The sequence below is a fragment of the Lycium ferocissimum genome, chromosome 1 (assembly GCF_029784015.1).
Source record: "Lycium ferocissimum isolate CSIRO_LF1 chromosome 1, AGI_CSIRO_Lferr_CH_V1, whole genome shotgun sequence".
In the NCBI taxonomy this organism is placed as follows: domain Eukaryota; kingdom Viridiplantae; phylum Streptophyta; class Magnoliopsida; order Solanales; family Solanaceae; genus Lycium; species Lycium ferocissimum.
In genome coordinates this window covers 58089388-58099454 of record NC_081342.1, presented here as the reverse complement: position 1 = coordinate 58099454, position 10067 = coordinate 58089388, and the positions used below count along the sequence as shown (strand labels likewise).

Here is a 10067-nt window from a genome sequence, read left to right as displayed (position 1 = left end):
GACAAGAAAAATACCGACAAAGAATAATATTTGATTTCAAGAAATTGTGCGGGGGTTACAATCTTTATGAAATCTTAAATAAAAAGATGTAATCCTCTGATTCTTCTCCTCATGATACGGCCGTCAATCAAGGGTTTTGCTTGTTCTTGAATGGACGGATCACTTGTTGTTGAGATTTCACTACGAATGCGGAGACGAGCTTTAATCACAAACGTAGAGGTATGGAAACTTGTGGCTCACCACTAGGAGCGAAGACTTCTTAGTATGCGGAAGACTTGCGAACGAGAGCTTCTCTATGTATTTTTTTTTTTGTTAGGCTTTGTGAAGACCCCTATTTATAGTTGCAAGGGAGAGCTAGGGTTTGTATATGATTGGTTGAACCCTGTCATTTGAACACTTGGCGACGTTTGATTAGTTCTTCTATTGTCTTGGCATGTTGCGTCACTTATGCACGTGGCACGATTTTATTGGTCTTAACTTGACTTGGGGCGCCACGTCATTTGATACGTGGCATGGACCTTGGGCTAATAGAGTGGACTCATCATGTGAAGTCCGACAAGATAGACTAGCCCAATTGAATTGGTCTTTCAATTAAACCCATACCAATTGGACTTAAGCAATTAATCCAATTATATTAGCCCATAATATTTGTTCCGACAAATATATCTTGGATTTAATATAATTCGAATTTCTTGTGAATTTACTTTTAATAAAATTTCTTCATCTACAATGTTTTCTAACAAATCTATACAAAAGGTGATATGATGTGATGCTCCTGAATCTACTGTTTATACATATAATTCCCTCTTTCCATTCTGGAAAGCAACGTCTGCAGAAGAGCTGAAAGAAAGAAGGGCTCATTTAGAAAGTAGAGACACTTATTTTTAGGATGTTCTTATTGGATATGTTCAAATTCATGAACCTAAATGACTATACTATACTTGAACCTTACAAATAAAATCCTAAAATGCACATCAATGTAACTAAACTACACTTCTTGCGGGTCTGATTGAACAAAAAACCAATAAGTTTTATTAAGCAACTTTGACTAGTTGAGCATGGTTGAAACTCTATGGCACTGAAGTACAATATTTCTTCAATTCATTTCTTTCTTCTTTCTCTGTAATTTGTCGTATATATAGGTTAAAATTATTTTTTATGTATATATGAGAAGCAGTATATTTACCATAGGGAGCTAGGTAGGCCCGTGGGTTCATCCGAACTCTTGTTGGTTAGGCGCTTCAAATTTGTGGGCAAGGTGAAAAACTATCTTTTTGTATATATAGGCTAAAATTATTTTTTATGTATATATAGTAGATGTTGAACCCCTTGACTTATTTGTATATTTACTTCTTCATATTTTTAAACCCCCTAGATGAAAATTCTCAATTCTGCCTCCGCCACTGATGAGAAGGAAAACAATTCCAGACAATTTACCACTAGTCAGCGGAAATGGACTCCAGCGGAAGTGAAATACGTGGAATATAATATAACACTCAGAAGATCAATGAGCAGGAGGGGGACTACCTACAGTAGGGAGAAAAAGACAGAGGGAGTCTTACAATGAACGATTGAGGAGCAGCGGCATTTTTATATGGTTGAAATAGAGATATATGCTGGGAATAAAAAGACACGCAAGAATAATGTTCTAACGTATTAGTGATAAAAAAGTTATGGTTAATTAGCAAGAACAAAATTAAAAAAATAATACTGACACCAAGATTTTACATAGAAACCCTTTTGAATAAGGAAAATACCACGGGCTAAGAGGAGCAAATGATATCACTATAGCTAGAAATTTTACACTGTGTAGTCACGAGTATAAATACTCCAAAGACCACTACACACTAAAAAAAAAATAACCCTTTTTTAATTTTCCCATCTCACTACAATATCGCTCACACTCTATTTTCCTTCATGGACTATTTTTTTACACAGTCTATAGTATATCTCACTCTGCTTTCTAATACTTAGATGTATTTGTCTGAGATTGGTGTGACTAAAGCTGACGGAGAGCTCCCTATCTACAGAGATGTAATGTGCTCATTTTTCTTTTTGGCATTAATTGGCCGGTGCCAATTTCAAAAATGGTGTCTGCCCAAAAAAATTGTTGCAGATTGCTTTCACATATTTTGTCAAAGGAAAAAAAAAAAAAAAAAAAAAAAAAAACAGTTTCTCTAAACATCATGGGATGGACCTACAGTATAGCAGTCTGCAGTAAGTGTTATTTATGTTTGACAGTGAGTGGGTATATAGACCGTTTGCTTTTGCATTGTCCTGTGACAATGAATGTTGGGACACTGAGGTGCATGTGCAACTTAAGTAACTTAAGAAGGTTCAAAAAAAGGATATCTTTGAGCACATCCAAATTCCTCAATTACCTATTTTAACAGGTTTTAGGCATTATTCACGAAAATCCACAGAAATAGTTATGGATTGGCACTTAGTTGTACCCAATCATACTTCTAGTGAAACAGCAGCAGGCTAAAACAATGTCACGCAATAAGCTATTGAAGAAACTTCCCATGAATATACATGCATTAAATAGTTCGCATTTCCTTTCTTGTTAAAAAAAATGTGTGCAGTCCTTCAAACTTACAAAGACCTCAAATAGTTGGCATTCTCCTTTCCTGTTTAAAAAAAATGCGGGCATTCCTTCTAACTTACAAAGACCTCAGGTATTCAATACCTTCTGCCCAGATTCCCGGCACAAAATGCAGCCTGCGGTCTCAAAGTAAGAGTATCAGAATCACAATACGAGTGGAAAACAACTTTATAGTTCAACTAGTTTTGGGGAATTTCATATGATGTCGTGGACTTGTCGGGGTATTTGTTTAATTTTCTTCACCGTCGTTTATGACAAGTCCTTAGGGTGGATTGTGTTGAGGTATAAATGATTTCCTGTGGAATATTGGTTTGGATTTTTATTGAGTGTCATATTGTAATATAATTTATGTGCATATTATTTCTGTGTTCATTGTGTGTTTTTATTTTCTAACAGTTGTTCTAAGCGTTCAAGGGGGCGGGTAGAGGATCTTACCGAGGTATATTTACTTATAACTCACTACTTACCTATAAGTCTATCCAATTACGGTTGCTGAGGACAAGGCTAGTGGCTGACGAATCCATTCGAGTAGATTTTATTGTTGAGGTGAGCCTCATAGTGTTCGTGGAGGATGTCGGTTCAGCTCTTCCCGACAGTTAATTAAACTCGTGGAACTCTATTAGATGCTTCATGGTCTTAGTATTTAGGTGAGAGATTTATTGTTTGATTGATCATTGGATTTTCATAAAATGAGTATGGATCTGGTTGGATAATTAGCATTAATGCATCTGGACTTGCATTTATTTCCTCTTAGAGCTTAATAAGTGATTAAGTGTATGAAAATTGATTTGCCTGGCCTGTACTGTTAGATAGGTGTCAGTCATGTCTAGGAGATAATTTAGAATGACTTTTAGAGTATGTATAAGTTATTTTAGCCCAACAAAAAGTGCTTCGAATTAATCTTTTTTATATCTTAATAATAACGAAAAAGTTATAATAAATAATGAACTATTTAACTCCCCAAATAATAATTGTACAATATAAATGAAACATTGTAAATACTAACATACACGAAAAGAACATAGCCCAAAATAATTGATTCTTACTAGATGATAACTAATAACAATTCAAATTTTCATTGAAAAAAAAAAAAGAACTAGAACATAAAAAGATGGTTTTCCAACACTTGCAAAACCATACACATACACTTGTATATACCATGTAATAAGGCAGACACTACCACTATTACTACTATTAAATCTAAACAAAAACAAATGAGATGAGCAATCCAAACACAAACAACAATCCTAGCATCCTAATTTTGCTAGACCCTGACAATTCAACCCGCACATCATCAACAACAGGTCCACAAAGAGAACTCATATCATCACTTCTTGTGTTATAATAGATACTATAGAAAGCGACACGTGTCCTATCGGCTTTGGCTGTGAAGTTCAGATTGGCAACTTGAAATGTAGAGTTGGCATTGGGAGTATAATGGATATTTTGAGCTTGATCACCAGCAAATGCCATTATTGCTAGTGGTTGCTTGCATGAATCCCCTGCATGGCCTAATAAAAATGTCAATTTGTATGGCTTGTTAGGCTTAGTTTCAACCATTTGGGATATAATGCCTTCTTTCCCAGATAGCAATTCTATTGCCCTTTTCCCCTCCGGGACCGTAAAATGGTACATATCGATGTATCTAACAGCACGGTTGGATTCGACTATCCAACCAGGCAACGACGAGGTTTCCTCGTCGAGATTCGTTGGGAGCAGAACTCCAAGTGATGCATTTCTGAACATCCATGGACCTTCTTCAAAGTCACCATTGACTACTGCATTATCTGCACCAATTGCCAAAACCAGAATGAATTGAGCACTGTCAAAGTAATAAGATACTCCCACCGTCCCAATTTAAGTGACACTTTTACCGTTTCAGTCAGTCCCAAAAGGAATGACATCTTTCTATATTTAGTACTTCCTCCGTCCCAAAATAAGTGTCACTTTAGTTCATTTCATGGCCATTAAAAAACAATAAATGTAAGGTATAGTTTACTAAGTTACCTCTATTTATTAGATGTTTTCTTGAGAATTGAGCACTATTAAGAAGAAGTAATTCTTTAATATCAGGATATAGTTGGAAACAATATTATTTTTGTCTTGAATTCCTAGAGTGACATTTATTTAGGACAACTTTTTTTGCTAAAGCGATACTTATTTTGGTACGGAGGGAGTTACAATTTAACTTTAAACTTTTCATTTTATCCTTAACGAGATAATTTATAGCAATACAAATTTTAAAAGTCTTTCTTTTTTTCCTTAAATTCTATGCCCAATTAAACACCATCTCATAAATTGGGACGGGACGAATGAAGTATATCTTTGAAGGACTTTCTAGCTGAAGAGAAGTGTACTTCAAACTTAATATACTCTGTTTCTTGTATATTATTTGAAGCTTTTGTTCCTTTATTACCCTAATAAAAGAACATAACTAATGCTTGGTTATAATTCTTTACATACTAATAAACCATAATTACTAATTCAGTAAAATAGACAAATAATTCTATTCAACGATTAATATTCGTAATTTATTGGCCCTTTCTTCCCAGTCTACCTATCTCAGTTCAAATCCAACATCATGCTTGATTTGTATAATGATTTAAGGATAAAACTTAAACTAGTCATAAACAACTTAAGAAAACAATAATTTTAATGTTTTAGCTTCAAGCAGTATTTGAGCATAAAAAACAAATTGGTAAACTTTGATGGAACTTGTCCTTTAAGGAGTAAACCAAACTGAAATAATTCAATTTTCCCTTTAAGAAGAAACTGGACTAAAAATTTTTAATTAGATATTGTGGAAGACTGGAGGTATTTACTATGGCGCTTATCTTCTATACACATATAGTGTAGAGAATACATAGTGTAGAGAATTTTTATGCTATTAGCGTACTTGAATCAATTGTAACAGCTACCGTATCTTATTTTCTTGATCACTAATCTCCTTTATATGGACAACTAATCTATCTTATTTTCTTTCTCAAACGAGCTTCGTTATGAATGGATGATATCTCAAAAGATCAGGAGCATCAAGAAGAGTTCATATCCAAAAATTTGGACTGTTTTAGTGAGATTTGAGGTGCTTTTGGACTGAAATTCAGTCCCAGCTCATCGAAGAAGACGACGACTCTACAGCTCCAGCTTTCGTAATCGCGAACGTATAATAGTGCATATACAATAATATATACCTAACTTACTTGTCCTTCTACCATTCAATGTTTTAAATGTCAAGGTAGAGGACACATTGCAAGTGAATGTCCTAATAGGAGGTCAATTTTGGCTATGCTTGGTTGAAGATCAAGCGGATAGCCTCCTCCCCGTATCATCCGTGAGCGAATGGGCAGGCAGCGTCCACCAACAATCCTGGTCCAAAACATCAAAAGGAAGCTCCCCATTTCAGGATTGGACCTCATTTTCCACCAATATTCCCTCATCAAGTTGATGCGGATCATTGCCTTGGCACGGTCTTGTTTCGATGCCTAATTTTGATCTTTGATGGTGTCTGCTAGACACATCGCATCAAGATTAATTTCAGCTCTTATATATATAACGTTATACATCATCTTATATAGATTTGGAAAATGGAGAAGGAAAAAAAAAAAGAATTTCGCCGTGGCTCAGGGAAGTAAGAAAATAATATAGAACAAATTTGGCTTGCTAAAATTCAATGTAAAAATATGTTGGCTACTAAGTGTAAATAATTATAGAGCTATGCAGAATGTAAACTCTTTGCTTGGGCTGTATATTTGCATAAGAACCCCTTGAATATAAAGGAACGTTTACATTGTATAGTTGACTATCAAAATAATAGCCGGTAAATATATATTTTATTTTTATCAAATTGTAGATACATATAATATATATAATTAATTAGTGCATATTTTTTGCATGTATGACTAGCGATTGTAATTATTTTTAGCGGGCGGCTAAATATAATTGGGCAATTCGCAGGAATGCCCTTATTTTGGGGTGGTCTTTAATTTTTGCCCATTAAATTGGTGGTCTTTAATTTTTTTTTCCTTCGCTAGAACCCCTTGGTTTCGGGTTCAAACCCCCGCTCAGTAAAAAAAATTTAAAAAAAATCGCAAGGTAGAGTTTGGATTCGCAAGGCTGTAAATCTCTACCTCAAGCATAATTTTGCTACCTTCCGGCAGAGTTTTGAGGCAAACTCTACCTTAAGGTAGAGTTTTTCCTTCAGGCATGCCAAAACTCTACCTGAATCCAAAACTCTGTCTTGCGAATCCAAACATCTGCCTTGCGAAATTCCTTCTCTCTCTCCTTTTCTTTTTTTTTTTTTAACTGAGCTGGGGTTCGAACCCAGAACCTTGGGGTATTAGGCCAAGGGCGAAAATTAAAGATCACCAATTTGAGGGGCGAAAATTAAAGACCAGTGCTTTTGAAGGGCAATCCGCACAAAAAAAATGAATATAATTTGGGAGAAAAACATAATTAGCCGGCCCATTACTATGACTTACTTTCAGTAGCCTCACTTTAATAGCCGACTTAACCATAAATTTAATAATCATACGCAAACCCAACAAATCTTAGTAAATCTTCCTAGAACCAACGAAAATAACTCCCATATCTCCACCAATGTAACATCTCGTGCCTTTGGGCTATAGTTTAACTCATAAGATGGGGATATAATGGAATCAAGATGGGAAGTGCAGAACGTGTTTTGAAGCCTACAAAATGTATAAGAAGAGTCTTTGGGAAAATTAAATTTGGAAGCTACGCAACGGATCATGTTTTCAAGTGAACCTTCGCAAGGGCTCACTTCAAGCAGGAATAACCCCCTTATTCGTTGGAAATTTGAGAAAACTTCCTTAATAAAGTTGTAGCCCCTTGAAATATTTTTCCATCCATATAAGGATCGGGCCAAACAAATCTCTGTACAAAAAGTTATGCCCATTTTACTAAAGGCAGTGCAACATATGCGGCCACCCTTACGTCTCGTGGGTGGCGCACGTCAACACCCTCTCATAATCTTTTTTGTTCTTGTGCAGCACCCATGAGACGCACGGGTGGCACACGCGTCAGTATTTTCCAGGCTTCGTATTTTATAAGTATCCAAGGTCAGGGTTTATTTCCCCAACGTTCCAAGTCGAAAAAAAACATTCTAGAGAGAGGCAGAACTCATTTAAGGCATCAAGAACCCTCCAAGGTGAGTTTTAATGGCGTTTTTGTAGTTGATTCCAACTCTCCAATACTCTTATTAGCAAGATTAACCTTGAAATTCATAGATTATTGCTTGAGTCTTTATCTTGGATAAGAAATTGTAGAACCTGAAATTCAAGATTTGGATACCAAAAGGTAAGACCCTCCACCTATACTCGAATATAGTTATGTATTTAGTATTTAGAGGCTATAAGTTCTTGAATTATAGTTGGTGAATATGATAGAGAATCACGAATAGTTATATGGCTAGAATGTTTGGTTAAGGGTTGTTTTGGATGTCGTGGGTGATGAGGGGTGATGGTATTTATATCTATATGAGGGTGTAGTATCATCTAATGGCAAGAAGATAGGTTGTTGGATGAATAAACACCATTAATGAAGGTTGTTGAGGTTCATGCCCACTAGGTGTTTGATAAAATGCATAGATGACCAAACCATGAATGTTCTTACTAATATTGGTTCTCATTTGACGTATATTGTTATAGATTAGAGCTAAAAGTGTGACCAAATGTAGTAGTATGCTTAAAGGAAAGAATTGAGGTATGTAAGGCTAACTCTCTAAGTGCGAGGATGTTATTGATCTTCCCCACGCCACGTTCTTTCACGATTACTACGAATTGCTTCAGATATAGAGTTATGTTATAGTCTCATGAAAATCTTTAGAACTTCTATTCTTTAAACGATATAGTTTCGTAGTTCATTCATGTAAGTTATTATGAACAACATGAACTCAGTACGTGATCAGTATATACTCATGTTTGACATCCTATGAGTCTAAGTCTTGAAAATCCAGAATGCTTATGAACATCTAATGCTCTAAAATAGTATGAATCATTTATAATTCCATGTCTCAGAATAGTGATGATAGCATTTCATGTAATGAATCACAATATGTTTCTCAGATCCATGATATAAGTTGTTAAATGATGAACACATGTATTTGGGGCCGAGGTCACAATTTATGTACATGTATACTTGGTCTCGAGGTCACAGAATTATGCATTTATAATTGGTCCAAAGGCCACAGTTGATAAATTTAGGCAAACAGGTGTACTCCCTCATATTCTAAAAAGGGAAACTTATGGTTATGACACTTAAGATTCAGTTCGGGATCCTCATGTCAGTTTCAGTATTCAGCTATGTATTATGTTATTGATTTGGGCTGCTCCTTTCCTCGGTCACCTTACAGCTATTTATTTCTTCCAATTAATTTTTCATACAAGTACAATTCCAATATACTTACGTCCTTTTTGCCCGGGGCTTGCATTTCACGATACAGGTACTAATTTACAGGATTAGGGATCTGTTCGTTAGAACCTCCTATGTATCAGCTACTTGGTGAGCCCCAGTCTCTTTCGGAGCGTCACCTTTACTTTCGTTATTCAATTATGTTAGAGAGTCAGGTATTTCGGGAGCCTTGTCTCGATAAACTGTCAGTATTTCGGTATTCTTCAAAGGCTTCATAGACTAGAGTATCAATCAGTCAATATTCTAAGATATTGTATTAGCCGTGTTGGCTACATCTTTATGTTCTTAGACTTATCTTAGTATTTCATAATTGATATCTCAATCAGAATTTTTCAGTGGCTCAATATGCTTATAAGTTATATTCTGCACAATTATATTCCAGCAGTTTAGTTCAGTCATGAATGGTTTGCTCGGTCCAATAGCTTGGGCATTAGGTGTCGTGTTACGCCCAGGCCATGATTCGGGGCGTGACAATAGACACTAATGTTTTCCATGATTCATGAATACCACGTAATTCTTTAAACGCACGTGCAAATAATCACACAGCATAAAAGAGCTTTTTGCACAAAATAAATTAGTGATTTTGCTGTTGAAATTTTCATATATATATATATATATATATATATATATATATATATATATATATATATAGAGAGAGAGAGAGAGAGAGAGAGAGAGTAAATAGAGTCTTACAAAGTATTATAAACGAAGATACAATATCTGTCATAAATTGGAAATTGAAAGGATTAAAGGACGATATAGAAAATAGAACATAGAATAAAATTTAAAAGACAAAATAAAGTGTGGGTACCATTAGGATAGTATATGAATAGACCAGAATATAACAAACAAATCAGAGAAATAAACGTATTAATAAGAAGTGTGAAAATGTAACAACCCGTTAGGTGGTTATGTGCAATTTGACCATTTTACCCCTGTTGATCCATTCCCGTACTTTAAGTGAGTGTAGTGAAAATTGAAGGATTTAGAATCCTTAAGTGAAAATATTTGATCAATAGTTGACTTTTGGGTA

General features: G+C 35.1%; 1 protein-coding gene across 1 annotated transcript in view; it reads right to left on the bottom strand.

Moving 5' to 3' along the window:
* Positions 1–3627: 3627 nt before the first annotated feature.
* The window catches only part of LOC132056088 (protein DUF642 L-GALACTONO-1,4-LACTONE-RESPONSIVE GENE 2-like), a 40287-nt gene continuing 33847 nt past the window's right edge, over positions 3628–10067 (bottom strand). Inside the window, exon 4 of the mRNA XM_059448153.1 lies at positions 3628–4392. Within this exon, the coding sequence (XP_059304136.1) occupies positions 3806–4392 (587 nt within the window). The 3' untranslated portion in view covers positions 3628–3805. The remainder of the gene's footprint in view (positions 4393–10067) is intronic.